General features: G+C 31.2%; 3 protein-coding genes across 6 annotated transcripts in view; 1 reads left to right on the top strand and 2 right to left on the bottom strand.

The window, feature by feature from the left end:
- Nucleotides 1-3629, bottom strand: part of LOC100572896 (deformed epidermal autoregulatory factor 1 homolog) — a 4795-nt gene extending 1166 nt beyond the window's left edge. Inside the window, exons 1-5 of the mRNA XM_003245998.4 lie at nucleotides 2563-3629; nucleotides 1018-1131; nucleotides 784-948; nucleotides 462-707; nucleotides 119-388 (exon numbers count right to left, since the gene is read on the bottom strand). Coding sequence (XP_003246046.1) covers nucleotides 119-388; nucleotides 462-707; nucleotides 784-948; nucleotides 1018-1131; nucleotides 2563-3075 — 1308 coding nt within the window. The 5' untranslated portion in view covers nucleotides 3076-3629. The remainder of the gene's footprint in view (nucleotides 1-118; nucleotides 389-461; nucleotides 708-783; nucleotides 949-1017; nucleotides 1132-2562) is intronic.
- A 6637-nt stretch (nucleotides 3630-10266) lies between these two features.
- On the top strand, nucleotides 10267-13213 carry LOC100162832 (phosphatidylethanolamine-binding protein homolog F40A3.3). 4 transcript variants are annotated; one of them, XM_029487318.1, is made up of 6 exons: nucleotides 10267-10486; nucleotides 11907-12011; nucleotides 12085-12208; nucleotides 12279-12401; nucleotides 12489-12564; nucleotides 12666-13213. In XM_029487318.1, the coding sequence occupies exons 2-6, from the start codon at nucleotides 11952-11954 to the stop codon at nucleotides 12802-12804; spliced, it is 522 nt and encodes a 173-aa protein (XP_029343178.1). In that variant the 5' UTR covers nucleotides 10267-10486; nucleotides 11907-11951; the 3' UTR covers nucleotides 12805-13213. The 4 variants fall into 4 exon arrangements, with proteins under 4 accessions (XP_029343178.1, XP_008185284.1, XP_001947882.2 ...); XM_008187062.3 differs by lacking the exon at nucleotides 10267-10486 and adding an exon at nucleotides 11095-11195; XM_001947847.5 differs by lacking the exon at nucleotides 10267-10486 and adding an exon at nucleotides 11224-11430.
- Nucleotides 13206-18889, bottom strand: part of LOC100164924 (transcription elongation factor SPT5) — an 8307-nt gene continuing 2623 nt past the window's right edge. The window contains exons 6-13 of the mRNA XM_001947805.5: nucleotides 17719-18044; nucleotides 17528-17649; nucleotides 17065-17475; nucleotides 14675-14928; nucleotides 14418-14613; nucleotides 14178-14309; nucleotides 13455-14115; nucleotides 13206-13386 (exon numbers count right to left, since the gene is read on the bottom strand). Of these exons, the coding sequence (XP_001947840.1) occupies nucleotides 13262-13386; nucleotides 13455-14115; nucleotides 14178-14309; nucleotides 14418-14613; nucleotides 14675-14928; nucleotides 17065-17475; nucleotides 17528-17649; nucleotides 17719-18044 (2227 nt within the window). The 3' untranslated portion in view covers nucleotides 13206-13261. The remainder of the gene's footprint in view (nucleotides 13387-13454; nucleotides 14116-14177; nucleotides 14310-14417; nucleotides 14614-14674; nucleotides 14929-17064; nucleotides 17476-17527; nucleotides 17650-17718; nucleotides 18045-18889) is intronic.

The raw sequence follows: 18889 nt of genomic DNA, 5'->3' as shown, positions 1-18889 counted from the left end.
TGTATGTCAAATTTTAAAGAAATGTTTTATTTTTTTTACTCAATAAGAATATTTATTTAAATAATAATCTGTCCCCCTAATCACGAGTTAATTGAATTATGTTTGAAAAAAAACTTACATTTTCTAACTTTTTAAACATATCTTCTATTGAATCATTTGATTGAACAATTTCAGCTTGAGAAATATCACCCGTCTGTAGAAGTATGGGTTCTTCATCTTTTATATCGATATCAACATTGTCTAATGATATACCTACACTGCTATCACAACTATCTTCGTCATTACTAAGAGTTGTACCATCTTCAATCTTTTTCTTTTTTGAATGACTAGACGAATGTTTTTTGGTACGTATTCGTTTATATGGAGTAAACAGCCGTACGGGACCAGTCTAAAACAACACATACAAACAACATAAACATCTCACAAGAAATACCAATGATCAATAATAATATTGTACTTACAGCAGATTCGTCATCACAACAGGCTGCACATGTACAACTCATAGCATGTGGTAATAAAACTCCATCGTATATTAATGTTTGCAAGCTGCGGCCACCAAATCTTATACTTCTTTTCCAGTCTTTACTAGAAGCCCTTCCACAAAGGGCTTCAAACTCACTAGGTGTGTACCATTGGTTTCCAAACTTAATACACTTGCCTCGACAGCCAGAACCAAATTTTTTTTTATGCAGCTCTGCGTTGGTGGTCTACGGACGTCAGACATGATGAAAATGATAACAATAACTCTAGTATTCATGTAGGTATATTAAAATATAGCCTTACTTTGCATCGGACCGGTAATACTGGCAACCTGGCAGCTTCGGTATATGAATAACAAGGCGCTGTATTTGGGGATGATACACCTTGATCAGTCTCTTCTTCGTGAACATTATTAGTGGTCGAGTTATCTGGTCTAAGTACAATATGAGCAGTTTTGAAAGTGCCATCCTTAATAGATTAAATTTTATTAGTAAATGTTCAGTTGCGAATACCAAGAAGTTTTAAAATTTAAATTACTTCGGCTCGAACTACAGTTCGCCAGGTATCACCATCAACTTGAGTGCGTGTATCACAATTTAAACAACTATTATCCACGCACAAGAGAGGTTTGAAATCATTTGATTCCGAAAGCTGAAATCAAAAATACATGTCTAATAACTTAAGTCATGGTTAATACAATTTTATTTCAACAATCACTATAATAGCGAAGATAAAAAAATATTTAACATATTTAAAAGTTTATAACCTGTACATGTATATTTTTATGATAAATTGCTTAAATTGAGACAGGTTTCAGAGTTCGGATAGAACCAGCAAGTTACCGAGTTCAAGCCACTGGGCTGGACTATATTTTGGTAGATCTTGTATACAACTTGCTTGTTCTAACCCAATGTAACAGGTTTTGGACTAGTAAAAGTTCTAAAACTTAGTGGCTTGATACTTCAAGTCTATCCAAAACTGCTGGTGCATAAACTTTAAAGGTAACAATCCCCTATTAAGATTATCTATAATAATGTGATGATAAAATAAGTAATTTTATCACAAATTATATTCATATAACAATCTGTGATTTTATAGTAATTATTTTTTTTATAAAAAGTATGTTTAATTTAACAATTGTTCGATGGGGAAGACTGTAGGTTTGCCATACCTCCCAGTCCGGTTTGTCCGGGACAGTACTGGTTTTCAGTATGACATCCCGGTGTCCCAATAATGTATTTTGGGACAGTCAATTGTCCCGGACTGAGACTTTAATATTCTACGTTTGTCTTTTATTAAATACTTTTGGTTGAAATATCAAACAACTAATCTGCCGATCATCCGACACAGATTAATAATTTTATATTTAAAAAAAATGTTTTTCCCCGTACTGTCAAATAAATTATGTTAACCCTAGAAAAAGGTTCCAAAAATTCCAAGGTCCAAGTGAAACATTATTATCAGTGACAGCGCATAGCTATGTTCTGTGAGTCCAAAGACTTGTAGTTTTTTTTATAATTGGCGGGTAAGTCGTGAGTGACCTACGTTAAAAAGAGAGAGGCACTTGAAGTAGATTTTATTGTTTTAAATGTGTTAGCAAAAGAAGTTGGGTACATCAGCTTTATTCTATTTAATAATAAAAATGTAATCTACCTATTATATGAAAGAGGGGTCTTTTATATCAATAAATGGTGAGTGGGTCAAACAATTATTTGTTGTCACGCAGATAATGTAGTAGACGCCGCCGCTGAATATCAAAATACGTAATCGGGATGGGTGACCAAACCAAAGAGCATCCGCGATATGAAATTCTACTCGCAGCAATATTGAAATGTAATGGTCAAATATTTATGTATCACTATGTTTTGCAATGGCCCAATTGGCCAACCCCCCCCCCCCTGGCACCCTTAAACTAAAACTTTTAACGATATATAATAATCACCTACCTAGGGGGAAAAAAACGGAGAAAATATTATATACAACGATCGCGTCACGTCGTGACGGTATAAAAATTATACGAAATCCAAAATGTTGACGGCGGTATGTCAGAGTCCGCCCCCGTCAACGTTGTCGATCACATACCTGCAACGAGTCGGCGGTAATAACGTTAAACGTGCCAGCGCCCGACACGTTAATGAGCTGCCCGACGGGTATGGAGGACACTTGTACTTGAGACGACGCTACGTGTTCGGCTGCGGCCGTGGCGTACGTGGCGGCCGACACGGAGACGTCCGACGACGACGACGACGACGGCGGCGGCGGTCCGTTGCGGTTTTCTTTCACCGCGTCGGCGGCGGTGACGACTACGACGTCGGTGGCCCTCGTACCGGTCTCGGCCATGTCCGTCTGTTCGGCGACATTTTCCGAATGACGCTGCCGGCCACCACCGCCACCACGTTCGTCCACCGTCGCCACTTGCAGTCGTTGTTGTTGTTGTTGTTGTTGTTGCTGCTGCTGCTGCTGTTGGTGATGGTGTTGGTGCCGACGGTGCTGTTGCTGCTGATGCTGTTGTTGTCGATGCTGCTGCTGCTGCTGCTGCTGGAGTTGTTGCTGATGTTGGTCGTCGGCGTAACCGCCGCCGTCGATCACGGACATAATATTATAATGAAATATATTTCCCGATCTGTGACAACGCAAGATGAAAGTCGCGTGATATCTATCGTTTTACTGCCAATCCGGTAACGAATGGTTGTTCGTTTTTTTGCGTCCGATTCGTAGAACACGTACCACGTACTACGGAGCTTCCGGTCCGATCGCAGCGCGTGCAAATCCGGACGCCGAGGTCGATGAGAAACACCCGCGATGACGATTCCGCTCGACGCCCCGTGTTCACGTTATCGATGTGACCGCGTATCCGTCGCACTATCTACATATTAATATTATTGTACCGAAATACCGATTACGGCGGTCCTTGAGCGTGGAGATACGGCCGCGACTTTTCGGGCAGGGCGAGGACCCTCCCTATTACGTAATTGATAGCGTCGGCAATTTTTTTTTTTTTGATTTTAGTTAATTGTTTACTTACTGAATAATTAAAAAATGGCGTTTTGTTATTATTTCATATTTTTGATTGATAAGGGTATCGGGAATAATGTATTGATAGTTGATACGAATACGTGGGAATGCGGGACACGTCTTGCGCGAATGTTTTGGATCGTGGCTATAAATTATTTAAGTCATAAACCTTATCAAATTTATTTAATTAATCAATTAATGATTAAGCACTTCTGTGTAATGTGATAATTCCAAATTCCTACCATAAAAGTGACGTATACAAAGTTGGATAATATTATAATTTTTATAATGTTATTGTCTAACTAATCAACCACATACATTGTATTATGACTACAATATTATGAGAACTACCACATCACACCCGCATTCTCCTTCTTAGCGTTGAAAGTTTGAAACGTACAACATACCAAATTTGTTTTCAACAGCCCCAATTTTGTGTAGTACCTACACAATTTTCAAATGTTTAATAATTAAGTAAATTTACCTATTATCAAACTTAAGGTGAGATAATTTTCTATGTTTCACACTAAGTTTGATTCCATCTAAGAGGTAGGACGCAGATATTTATAAATTCACGAGGTAATTCTTCATGTGGGCCAGTTAATTTTCCCAACACAATTACATCTTAAATGGGAGGCCTCGCCCCCCTTAAATTCCTCAACCACATACTGAAATAGGAGTTCAATTTAATACAATACACATAGGGGGGCTTTAGGGGTTAAGCCCCCTAAAAATGTCCATAGCCCCTTCCCCAAACATATCTTATGTTTTGTTTTAAGCTTGCTTATTCAATATTCTCAAAGTAAGGCTTTAGCCCCCCCAAATCCCAAACGCTATTTGCGCCTATGACAATACATAATAAATAACTGTTTCGATGTTCATAATTATTTATTTTTAGTAGGTTTTGTAATTTATCAAAATGTAATATGATTATTATAGCTGCCCGTCGTTGCCCATGCCAAAATTCGTTTTTTGTTATAATAAAATGTATATCAATATATGCGCATATATGATATACTGATATATTACATGCCATATTTCCAGTCATGTTAATTAGTATTCAAATACTTGTATTTGTAGTTAATAATATGCAGTACTGAAGTGTTTGGTAAAGTACTTAGTGTTAAATTTGTTAACAGATGAGGCGTCCAAAAATAGTTAAGTTGTGTGTGAGTGTGTGACATTCGATGTGCCTGTGATCACTTTTGGAGAAGTAAAAATGCTTCGATTTTCTACATCGGCATCTTTTCTGATAGGAAACTAGCGAGTAGCGAAGGGAATATAGTTGATACTTCGAGGGAGTCAAAAGTAAAAACAATAGTTTTCAAACAATTAAGGAATAACGGAGAATTGTACGCAAAGCCAGTTTTCAACAAAACTGATTTTGATTTTTGGTGTACCTAACTCTAAAAAAATAACCGAAAATACATGAATATCTTAAATACACGATGTCATGATCGATAGATTTCTTATATAACATGTGTAATGTAATTATGTGTACATGATTATATTTTTATTGATATAGTTTCCATATACCTATTAAGTACGTTTTGTAAAATTGTTTTGAAAAACTATCAAAAATATTTTAAGTGCTTATGAAACTGTTTGAAATTATTATGTACTGAGAAAATACAATTTAACTCAATTAAGTCCAAAATAATGATTAAATTAAAACTGGCTGACGTGAAGGTGCTCTCACTATAGTCCGCGATACGAAAAGTGGCCTCATAGAAGTATATGATAATAAACAACGTACAAAACCAGTCGACTTCAGACACGAGGGTTACGGGGGTCACTGGACAAATTTACGTTAGGTCCTGAATTTGACTTATCATACGCTTCCCTAAATATCCCTAATCCCTGTTGGTGAAATGACTAGAGTTGTCGTATTTCTTGGTAATGATATTGCGCCGTTGTGACTTGTTTATGAATAACGAGTTAAATTCCTCCATGGCACAAATTTTTTAATATACAATATAATTATGGACTTGAAACATGTATTGTTATCGACCGATTATTAAAACAATATTATATAGTAATCGGTTCTAGGTATGTATACAAATATGACCTATTATACTTAATACAGATGTGTGCTGGTCTTCCCTTCCTTTACCTATTATATTTCTATGATGTAAAATATCAGAGCCTGTAGCAAACCTTTAACATATAGTAGGTATCGACGTATCGTATATTCGAAACTGATTACCGGTCTTGTAAAGTCACAGAATAGAGAAACCTAAAGTATTCGAATTATTCGAATCGAATACTATTTTAAAAGTATTCTAAATACTTTAATTTGTATTTTTCATTCATTAAAAAAATACTTTTTTCCTATCCAGAAAAATAGTTTTAATTTTGTAACAAGACATATTATAAATCATGAACATTAATTTTATAATTTATTCTTTAAACGAAATATAATATTATGATTATTTTTATAAGCACCAATGTGTTGTATCCCGAATGACCCGTATCAGCCGTATCATATGTGGTAAAAATTTATAAATAACTTATGATTACGTTGTACGTTTAATTATTAATAATAAATGTTAATTACCAACCATTCAAAAACTGACAAAAACTAGTTGTGAAAAAAAATATTCTGATAGTAATCGTATATGTTTTCCGAATACAAAATACAAATATTCTTTACAAGACTTCTGATTACTGATGATACTATGATAGTTACAATTAATTATTAGTGTATTATATTTATATAGGTAGACAGTTTTTGAAGTTAGGTACAAACTTAATATGTAGCGGGATACTTTAAAAAATAGATCTTATCATAAGGCCACTAAATACTAGTGGGCGCAACCGACTAGTTTTAACTATCGATAGTTTCAAAAACTACTGAGTGATTTTTCAATTGAATAGATATTATTATTCATCGATTGTTTTTAAAAACTATCGAGTAATTCACTCGATAGTTTTCTTTCGGTAGTTGCATACGTCTTACACCGACTAGTTTTGACTATCGATAGTTTTCATTCGGTAGTAAATAGTAATACACGTCAGGGGCGCCATTTGGGGAGGGGGCGGGTGTGCACTCGCACATCCTGTAATTTTGTTGTCCACAATTGGCCTAGGCCTAATTAGTACTATGGCCAGATGACCTTCAGTTTGCCAATCTTTAATTGTGCATACACCGCAGCTATTCACTGATAATCATAAATAATATTATAATATTGTGTTCTTTAATTTGATAATTGATAAATTGATATCGGTATCACTTTATCCACTGGCACACACAAATATGTGTAAATGGTAACTGGTTACTGACAGGGGCGGACTGGCTATTTTTGGCCCGTGGTGCAAAATTAATTAGGGGCCCGTAATTTTTTTTTCAAACCTACCTAAATTAGGAAAGAGCCCTTAGTTTTATAATTAAATATAAAAAAAAAAAATAAGAATAACATGTTGTTTATTTGTAGAGATGTTGAAATATGTTATTTTATTTTTATTTTGTATAATACCGTATTTTTCCGAATCTGTAAATTGACATCAAATGTTTATTTTATATTTTTCTATACATGAAAAATAGTTTGACAAGGTTTCAGCGATTTATAGACATATGAATTTTTTTTATCTGTAATAATTTCAATAAAAATATTTGGGTCCTAATAAGTTTTTATAATAGGTAGCAGTTCAAAATTTTAAATATACATCTATAGGTATTATGCACGTTTTTTTTTTATAAGCATTTAAAGTTCAAATATTGTAATATTTGCAAAAATTTACAAATTATTTTGTAGTCAAAAAGTATAGGTATACTAGGTACATAGTTTTAAAGTAGGTAGGTTATAAAAAACCAAAAAAAAATAACCAAGGAAAAACGGAAGTTTTTAAGCAAGATCGATTTTCAACAAAATAATTTTCAGTTTCAAATTTTTAAAAAATATATTATAAATTAAAGTATATTAATAATTTTCCAAATATGATAATAAACAAATAATAATAATTCAACTTAACCGACTACCATATTAATAATAACTAAATAAATATAGGTATAGGTACTATAAAATATCTTAGGCTGACAAACCGTCTTTCTGGTTAATTAATAAGTCAGGTACATGATGTTATTAATATTTTCAAAGTCTGAATATTTATTACTATGTTGTTATATTATATTCTTTATTAAATAAAGAATAATTTAACACACTTACGCACACAATTTTTCAATCTGTATTCTATAATAGTATAATTTCTACAATATAATTTTATTATAAATTGCAATGAATTATGAATATCCATAACGTATCTCAAATTTTGGTGAAAGATATCTAATGGATATTATAATTCAATTATTTCTGATATATATTAGATGTCCTAGTGAATATCCATAAAGTAAGAAAAAAGTGGCCAATTGAATATCTACTAGATGTTTAATAGATATACAAAAATATCTAATAGATGTCATGGCTACCTATGAATAACAACTATTATATATCCATTAGTGTTGTCCCTGTGTTATGTGGGTAAGTATAATATAACTTGTGTAAATATTTTACTGCCCCAAAGACACACAAAAAAATAAAAAACACATCATTACTATAGAATACTATTGCTATTATTATAAAATTAATAATATAATTGGCATTTGGCAACAACTGAAATTTTTAAATAAATAAATTGGTTTTTTTTCCTAAACTTTAATTTTATGACCAACTATGTTCAAAATTAAAAATAATAACTTAATACTTTTATAATATTTTTTTTTTCTGACTACCCAAAAACATAATGGGCTAAATCCCCCCCCCCCTATATATAAATGCATCACGTTATATATGACAGTTTGGCAACTACTGAATCACAGTATAGGTATAGGATTATAGGAACCTATAATTATGGCCATTGATAACAAAATATTTTATGAAGTTGTTTAACATTCAACTCATTCAAGACTAACCCAAATCTCAAATAAATAATAATGTATACGCCATAGTGCCATACGTGTATACACTTAAATATAATATAATATTATTTATCTTAAATAGATAAGTTTTGTAGAGTTTTTTGACGCATCATATGCATAATTTTCACGTGACTACTTTATCAAGGTCTTATTTGCATTGTACCTAGATGAAACTTATATAATAATATAATAAACCTACATACTACATATCACTATAGCCAGTGGCGTACCCAGGATTTTCGAATGGGGGGGGCTAAACAAAGTAAATCAAAATTTAACATCATCTTAACAAACAATTTTCAATAAAGTCTTATAGCAGTTAATTGTAATATTTCATTATTATATACTTTTTATAACACATACATAATATATTAGTGATATATTTAATTAGTAGGAAGTAGGGACTGATTTATTATAAAAAATATGTTATACGATTATTGCTTATAATAGGTCGTTGTTACTTAAGATAATAGTACGTTCAACGTTGTATTCAACACTGTTTTTAGGAATATAATGGTTGGTACTTTGTATTTTATAATATAAAATGTATTCCATAACCCGGCCAATGGGGGGGGGGGCTGAAGCCCTCTAAGCCCCCCCCTGGGTACGCCACTGACTATAGCCTATAATACATATTAATTAGTAATTACTAATTACTAATATACTATATTGAGTTGCTGTATAAATAAATTGGTAGCGATCGTCGATCACCATCCCGTAATAGATTCCACCTGCTATACCTAATTGAATCCCGGAAAAAAAGAACAATTTACAATTTTTGAAATTTTTTAAAATGTTATAAAGTACGAGTGGCATAACTTAGGGCTGAAATGTTGGGGGGATTGTAGGACATTACATGAAAAGTAACCAGTGGGGGTGTTGCCCTATACCCCCATGGCCCCATATATTATGTTCATTTAAAAATATAGAAAAATCGGAACGATTCTGTTTTAGCAACTTTTCGATTTTTAAAATTTTTTTTTTTAAGTGTGTTTTAGTGTGCTTTTTAAGAATGTAAAATAAAGACCGGACAAACTTCGTTTTGAATTTATTGATGAAAAACTTCAAAAATAATATTTTTTTCGTTTATAATGCGCTTTTAAAAAAAAATAAATACTTAGAATTGAATATTGCTCGGACAAAAAACCAGAATTATGCCAAAAAATCATACAAATAAAATCAATTATTTATTTACTCATTTACTCAACCTTATTTTTTAATATTTTTATTATAATTTTCAATTTTCAAATAATCATCCCATGGTACAAAAATACGCCTGGAAGTTGGATCCGAGGAAACGAAGTTGGCTCAAGATGTTATAGGTGGATATGAACCAAAAAAAAACATACTATATATGAAAAAATGCAAATTAGACTTGCAACATTATGCGAAGATTATAAAAACGGTAAAAGGGATATTGAAAATTCACGATACGATATAATTAATATTTAATTTTGTTAAGTAATAATAATTTGATATCAATAACTTATTTTTTTGTGATAATCAATTTTTATATTTTTTTTCCGTTCTTTTTTTCCGTGTTCTTTTTAGGGTTCCGTACGGTAAAACGGGACTCTATATTACTAAGGCTCCGCTGTCCGTCCGTCTGTCACCAGGCTGTATCTCATGAACCATGAAAGTTAGAAAGTTGAAATTTTCAAAGATTATGTATTTCTGTTGCCACTATAACATCAAATACTAAAAATCCTAGAACATACAATATAAGCAGTGTTGCCGACATGTTTATATAGCTGATGATGGCACGGAACCCTTCGTGCGCGAGTCCGACTCGCACTTGGCCGGTTTTTTCTTGTTCTTTTTTTCCTTGATTTTTTCACCGATCACCGCTATAATTGCTATACGAATGCCATAAAAGTGTAAAACCAATATACTACATATTTAGCATGCTTCTGCGCCATTTACACTTTATTATTTTAAAATTTACCCATCCGTTTATGGCATTGTCTATTTTTACCTAATTCTTAATTCTAACACCTACCTAATTAATTTAGGAAATCATTTGCGTTTTACATATTATTATGCGTGGAATTGGCGCATTGCAGAGTGTATAACTAGGTAGGTACCTATACTACTAAATAATATATTGTTAACTACCTGTATAATGTTAAATACTTAAATGTGAGTATATTAAACCTAAGTATTTTATCTACTTTTATTAGCTAATATATTATTATGCTATTTACACCATTGAAAATAAGTTTATGCGAAGAATGATGAATATATTCTGCTAGGTACCTAAATAATACGATTTACCTACACTACGTCAATAGGTAGGTACGTAGGGTACTTACAATGGTCATACATAGCTTATATAATATATTATAGTTATATATACCTACCTATCGGCTATCGTACATGGTACATATCATTGTATTTAATTTAATAGATAGGTATAGGTACCTAACATAGGCGCAAATAGCGTTTGAGATTTGGGGAACTAATAGGGCTAATAGGGCCTTACTTTGATAATATTGAATAAGCTTAAAACAAAACGTAGGAAATGTTTGGGGGGCTTAGCCCCTAAAGCCCCCCCCCTATTTGCGTCTATGGTACCTAAATGTAGGTAATACTGTAATACCTAGTAATATGAATGAGTTATTTCTTATTAGAATAACTGTAGATGAGTTATAAATAAAAAAAAATCCCAACTTAACCTAAATATTTGACTATGGCAAATACCTATATCAGGTATTCAGGTGTATACGTGTAGTACTATACCCTGCAGTAGATACTTACTACCTACCTACTGTGCCTGTATAGGTAGGTAGGTATACCTTATACTTCTGACGTCTTCTGTTGCTTATAAATTATAATGTTATAACTTATTAGTAGGTACCTACCGCCTGTAGTTGTACCTATTAGGTATGAAATATTCACTAAATAGGTACCTGTATGTGCCTATTCAAGCGTTATTTTAAAGATAGTTTAACGTTTGTAATATACCTAATTGCGTGGTCATGTAGTGGAACCTACCTGTAGGTATATGCTAATTTTACAATGTAAGTACACCACTGATAGCAAAGTTACATAATAATAATATTAAGTAGGTAATACCTACAAATTACTACCTAAATACCTATAATGTATATGATACGTACGTATTTAGTACTACCTAAGTACTGTAATAGACAACAGTAAAGATAATATTATATTTGAACTGAACTATTGAAGAGTGAAGGGCATTCAAAATATTCTTGCAGTTAAATTTACTCGATTATTCTCATTTCTCTCTACCTATTTAACTATCTAAGTTAGAACGTTTTGAGTTCATAAGTTTCGTGGTTTTCTCTCGAAGCAGTTCTTGTGTTTCTAAAATTAAATTTATAATCATCTTGAAAATAAAAATGATGTGGTATTTAACATTATGTTTGGTAAGAGTACCTGATAACCGATAATTTCCTGTTTTAGGTTTAGAACCAAATTGAATTCTATCATTGTTCTTTAATTAAATTATAAAATAAATGTTTCTATATAGGTTACGCTAAGCGTATCTGCATGCAAGTACAATGTCAAACAAGCTATGGAAAAAAAATTGATCGTACCGGATGTCATTCCTATTGCTCCAAAGGAAATGTTACAAGTAAATATAAAACATATCAAATATTAAAATACCTAATTAAATCCTAAGACCTGGTAAAATAAAAATATTATAGGTATATTATCCAAGTGGTTTGAAAGCAGAACTTGGTTATGAACTAACACCCACTCAGGTGAAAGACCAGCCATCTGTTAGATGGAATGCTGAACTTTATTCATTCTACACATTATGCTTAACTGGTATGTATATTGCCGAGTTTATAGCTATACATTAAAGTGTTGATATTTTTTTTTATTTTTATCTACTCAGATCCGGATGCAGGACAATTAAAGGAATTTAACCATTGGTTAGTAGGAAACATACCAGGTGCTGATGTGAGTGTGGGAGAGACACTAACAGCGTATGTTGGTTCTGCTACTCCACCGAAAACAGGTAACTACCTTATAAATATTTTATACAATAGGGATATTTATTAAAATTTAAAAGTTTACCTAACAAATTACAAATCAATATTTTTAGGACTTCATCGTTACGTGTTTTTAGTATACAAGCAACCATCAAAATTGGTATTTGATGAGCAGCATATAAGCAATAGGTAATATATGTTTACCATACCTTTACCATATCACTAATTGTGTTACTGAAATATCCTTTTTTTATACGCTTACAAATGTTAAACATTATATATATTTTTAGAACTGCTGAAAATCGTTTTAAGTTTTCAATTCATAACTTTTCAAAGAAGTACAAATTAGGAACACCTGTTGCTGGTAATTTCTATCTGGCACAATATGATGATTATGTTCCAATTTTGTTTCATCAACTCGGAGTTTAGTAATCAATTATTACTAATTGGAACCTAATTTTAAGTTAATTGAGTATTTACGAGTCTACACTACCATTAGGTTATGTAGTTTTTTTTGTATACAATCAAGGTTTCTACACTTATTTAATTTATAGATGAAAGAACTTTTCAAAAATATTATTGTATTATTTAAGCTTTTTTAAAAAAAATAAACTTAATTTTATTTTAATATGCTTGTTAAGCTAATAAAAATACTGTGTCTCATAATCATAAGTTGTTATAAAAGTTACACCACAACTCTCTCAAACATTGTTGTTCTATTCAGCATAAGATTAATATACAAATGTGTTTGAATGTAAAAATATTGCTATGTTACTGGCCAAACTATTTTATTGAGGTATGTGGGATTTGTGAAATATAGTTGAGTTAAATAATGTAATACTTTTTTTAACTTTTATTTTTTAAATATATCTGTATAATAAATTAGTTATGATTTAGAAATTTTGTCTTTAAGATGACCATCTGCTATTGGTGATGATGCTGGATAGAATTGTAGACTGCGGGGGCTATCTGTATCAATTGGACTTGGAGTATTTATATAAGAACTAGTACCTGTAATAATAACATGAAAACAATATTTAACATTTACACAAGGTAATAAGCATTTGATTATGACATACTGTTACAACCAGATGGTGTTAATTCTTGATATGGTGAGTACGAATGAACTGAAGAACCATACAATGTACTTGGTGACTGTCCAAAAGAAGTATCGGAACCCAATGGATATTCTAAATCTTCATCAGTTACTCTGGTAAAAGTGTACCCAGAAGCTGGGTCCCAAGCGTGGGTGGGTGTTTTTGAACCATCGTGTGATGGAGTAGTACTTCCAAAGTTTGGTGTACGGTTACCAACTTCATAGTTAGGTGTTATTGAACCTTGCACAGGAGGCAAACTTCCCTCACGATATCCAGGAGTTGTTAAAGCGTTAACTGGTGTTCTTGAGTACGATGATGTTAATCTTCCATCCTTAGTTTTTTGTAAAACAATTGTTATGTTTCTTCGATCTACCGATATTGTTTGACAAGAAGAATGAAGTTCAACTCTAGCTGTACACTCTGTTGCATCTTTTACAATGCCAACATCACCTTTATAAGGACCGACAATAATTCTAATTGTCTGACCAATTAACCCTATATCTCTTTGAACACCACCAAATCTACCTCCAGTTCCTACAAAAGTCTCTTTTCCTATACCTACACCCAACTGACCAAAAGTACTACGCCATGGCGACATAGATTGTGGAGAAGAAAATCCATCTTGTGTTGTAATCTTAGTTTGCTAAATTGTTAAAAATCAATGATATTAAAATTAACTTACAAATATAATATACACTATATTACTCGGTTCTTTGAATTTCCAGCAAGGGCAATATGTCTTAAACGACAAACAAAAATTCCACCATTATCTGTCATTAAACGGGAATACAAAAAAGCAAAGTGGCGATATAAATGTTTGATAACACCATGCAGACCCTAGATTATAGAAATATATTAGCCGAATACTATAATAATGATAGTAAGTATTAACTATAATTGCAGTTTTAGAATATATATTCTACAATAAATATTAGAGAAAAGTACCGTGTGTGGGCCATCAATAACTTTCACAATTTCATTTCTTTGTATTGAACTTCCCAAACCATCAATTCCAATTGTATTTCTATGCTCTTTTTTTTTATTTAAAGATTGTGGTTTAGCTTCAACCAATTTTCCTGCCATATTTAAAATTTGCATTTTTTCACGCTCTATTCTCACTATTACACCAACATTTTGTGGGCTACCAAATAAAATATAAATATAAATTATGTCAAATCAGTATTACAAATAAAAATACATACTCTATTTGAACAAGGTCTCCCCACTGGAACTGTCCAAGTGAATCAACTCCAGAAGCCGTATCTGTACACAATTGTAAATCACGAGGCAAAACTTCAAGTTCGTGCATGGTGACATCAGAAAACAACACAACTCGATTTTGTTCTACTCGAACAATGAGTCCTGTATCACCCTCATAACGTCCTCCTACTACTTTAACATGGTCACCTTGTTTAAAATACTTGCGCAATTCGTTAAACATAAATTCTAGTGGCGTCTAAAATAATAAATTATAATTATATTTATTATTTACACAACTTTAAAAATCTGAACATGTTACATTATAGTCATTTTAGATTCTGAGCGGAGTGTGAATTATTGGTTTTACAATGGTCAATGTTGTATTTTTTTATTTTTTTTTGTCTGTCATACTTGTCATACCTTTTAGGGCATTTAAAATGGTTCAAATTTCCTCTTCAATATCGTGTTTGATGGGAAAGTGAATATAGTTGCTACAAGGGGAGGGCGAAGTCAAAATTTAAAATTCCCAGGAGTTTTCAAAAGCACCGTGAAAAAAAAAATTCAGGAAAAACGGGAATTTTTACACAAAATCGGTTTGGGTTTATAGTGTAAATCTAATAAATGACCATAGAAATTTTCACAAATGTTTATATTGTTAACATTTTATATATACCATAACATTTTCAAAATATTTTGACTTGTTTGAGCTGTTTACAAACTTTTCGGTTTCCAATTTTTTTATTTTTTTTTCTACAGATGTCAATAAAATTGTATTCATGGGGTCAAAAAGTTAGAAAATTTATTAAAAGGATCATAATATATTGTTACAACGGCAGTTCAAAATTATTAATAATACATAGTCACATTTTTTTTATTTATTAGTTTTGATGTTCAAATTTTAACAAAATCTTAAAAATGTGCAAATTATTTTGAGTTAGAAATTCCTAAAACTTTTTCTTTTAAAATCTAAGACTTGAACATTTAAAACAAGATTCTTCATAAGTTTGTATATTTTTATCAGAAAAAAATATCTACTGGAAAGTCAAAATAATTTTTTATGAGCGTTTGAAATTCAAATTTGTAAATCATTGGATACCAATCACTTGATTTTTCATGTAGCGATTTTCTTATTTTATTGTAATTTAAAAACGATTAATTATAAACACCTGAAATTTACACCATATGTTAATTTATCGTTTCATAAACTTGATAAAAATTATCAAAATATTTTGACTCGTTTCAAGTTGTTTACAAAATTTTAAATTATTCGTTCGTCAAACAACTTGAAAATTTAGTACAAGGCTAGATTAGGTACGATATATTGTTACGACAGCAGTTAAAAAATATTAAAAATTCATGCAAAATACATATGCACTTTTTTTTTAAGCTTTTTTAAAAGCTAAGTTCAAATTATAATTTATCAAATCAAAATGTTCAACTTTTATTGCTAAGGATTGATAATTTAAAACAAGGTTGCGCATTTTGAGTTACTATGTGTGTTTATCTTTGTTTATTATAAACAAAATCACTTTAATTTACTAATAAAATAAAAAAATAAATTTTTATAGCCTCAAATTACTACCAGGTTGTAATGTTATGACATATAATAATAAAATTAAATATAACTTAATAAATAAATAAACTTTATCACACATAGGCATCTCATGGGCTATTGGTTTTACAAAGGTGTTTATTTTTTTTTTTTTTATATCATGTATACAAAATTTCTACCAGAAGGAGTGCTTCAATTTCAACAAATAGTACCTTATCTTTTAGAAAATTGGATCAAGATGGTACTTTAGAGAGGTCATTTTTCAATTTTATCGATAGTTATTTAATGCCATGGGAAAACCCCCCGAAAAATTACGAAAAAATGGGATTTGAATTTCTAACGCTATGTTTATCACCATAGAAACAAATAAAAAACTATAATATTATAATATTAATTCAACTTACATGATATAATAAATAATAACAATATAAAATATCCAGACTGACAAACCGTCTCCCCTCAGAATCGTTATCTTATACAATGATATTTTATCATTGAATTCAAGTTTAATACAACCATTATACAATGTCCCACTTGTAATATACTGTACAGCAGAGCAACATCCACTTACCTGCTTTGATGTATATTTCAATTTTCAGCGAGTTATGAGTATTTTAAGATATATAAACCATTTCCAATTTTAAAATACTCAGATATTGCTTAAAAATTAAAATATAACAAAAAGCCTATAAGATACCATGGATAACAATCTTACCTTTAAATTTTTTAAGAGGTAAACTCACTCTGATTTTTAAACTAACAAAGTTAAACGTCATCTGCGAATCGCAAAATGTGCGCACTTAATGCCTAATATAATAATATATTCCAACTGTTACTCACATTAAGATTTTCATGTTTTGGCATAATCAAAACTGTGTCACCATCAGTAGATAATACTTTTCCCTGTAAATTCATTAACTCTCCAGCACATACTTCCACATTATCACCAGAACATAAAATCTGACTGTTTGCTAAAGTGTCTTTATTTGAAAGCGTTAATTCTATGTCCAAGCCTTCAGGAACGTCTTCGAATTTTTCAAGTTCTAATAGTGTAGGTTTGACTCCTTCGGTCATTATTGCATTTATGTAAAAGTTTTTGTATAAGAATCCTTTATGGCTGTATCGATTTCCTTCAAATATTAAAAAATCACCATCACTGGTAACTTCACCGCCAATAGCTTTGATGGCTTCTAGATCAAACGGTTTGGCTGATACACGCCTCTTTTTCTTTCTTTTCAAAGCTTCTGGATCCTAGTAATTATATATTAAATAATAACAATTATAAGAATTATAAACTGCTTACAATTGATACTCTGAGAGCGCCACGTAGTCTAGTATAATCAATCCTTGGTAATAGTTTCAAATGTACTTGATTTTGTGCCAAGTCCACATAATCTATTTGAGCAATGTCATCTTTGTATAAACCTTCAAAAATACAGTTTTAGATATTTTCAAGTTATTTAAAATACAATTATAGGTATTGAAAAAATTAACCTTTTTTTAATCTAACCCATTGTTTAGATTTCAAACTTGTTTGTACTTTAACAACTTTTAAAACATCAGTCATTTCTTTGATAGGGACCATTTGTTGTTTCCAAAATCCATATTTAAGACTGCTTACATTTTCAATGGCTGATTTCACATGAGTTTGTTTATACGATTCAACGTATATATACCCCTTAACACCTTCAGGAGAAACAATAGATTTGATTTTCAATGGATCGTCAGTAAACTGGTATGCAATAAATTTCCGCATTAAAAGTATGGCAGTATTTTTTTCATCGCCAATACGACATTTGACCATCCATAAATTTGGGTCCCTTTAATTAGAAGTTTACATTTAATACATTGTTTATTTCATGCTATAATTAGGATCAGTGAGAGGGTAGTGTAAGGGGTTCTGATATCCCCTCATTCATTCAACCACATTTTTCAGTCGGCACATTCAGCCATGTTGTCAAATTAAAAAAAAAAAAAATACTAAACAAAATTGTTCAAAGTGGAAAAATATTTTCAATTTTAAGCTCAATGCATCAATTTAATGATTTTTTTCACTATGTCCTCGCCATCACAGACATTTAATGAATATTGTACGGCGTAATTATTGTAATTTTAAAAAGTCGCTCAACCGTTATTTGGAAGTTATGGCCAAAAAACTACAAAATGCTTGATTTTTACAAAAATCGTGTTTTTGAGTTTAGTATTTTTATGCATTGATTTTTAAGCCAGGGCTTTGCACCCAAACGTAACCCGAAACCCGAATTAACCCAAATAAATAGCATAACCCAAAACCCGTGTATAAAAAACCCATTGGAAAAATTAACACCCAATAAACACCCGAAACCCGAATTTCCATTTAGAAACCCAAATTATTGAAAATTAAGTGGCATATCAATTTGTATGTATTTTTTGCAACTAACGCGACTAAGAAGATAAGAAGATAGTAGTGTAAGTTTGTAAATGGATAACTCAATTTTTTTTTTGTAACTAACAATAATTAATTCAAAATTAAAAAAGACCTTGATGCTAGATGATTGTTTTATTTTTATTTCACAATATTCAATAATATACAATAGTAATTGTGTTGTAAAACATTCTTATCAAAATAAATATAACGAAAATATGCTTAGTAAAAATTAAATAATATGTAATTAGCTAGAACTTT

Source organism: Acyrthosiphon pisum, chromosome A1 (assembly GCF_005508785.2).
Source record: "Acyrthosiphon pisum isolate AL4f chromosome A1, pea_aphid_22Mar2018_4r6ur, whole genome shotgun sequence".
NCBI lineage: Eukaryota > Metazoa > Arthropoda > Insecta > Hemiptera > Aphididae > Acyrthosiphon > Acyrthosiphon pisum.
Note: the sequence above shows the minus strand (reverse complement) of the source record. Positions and strands in the feature narration are given on the sequence as shown.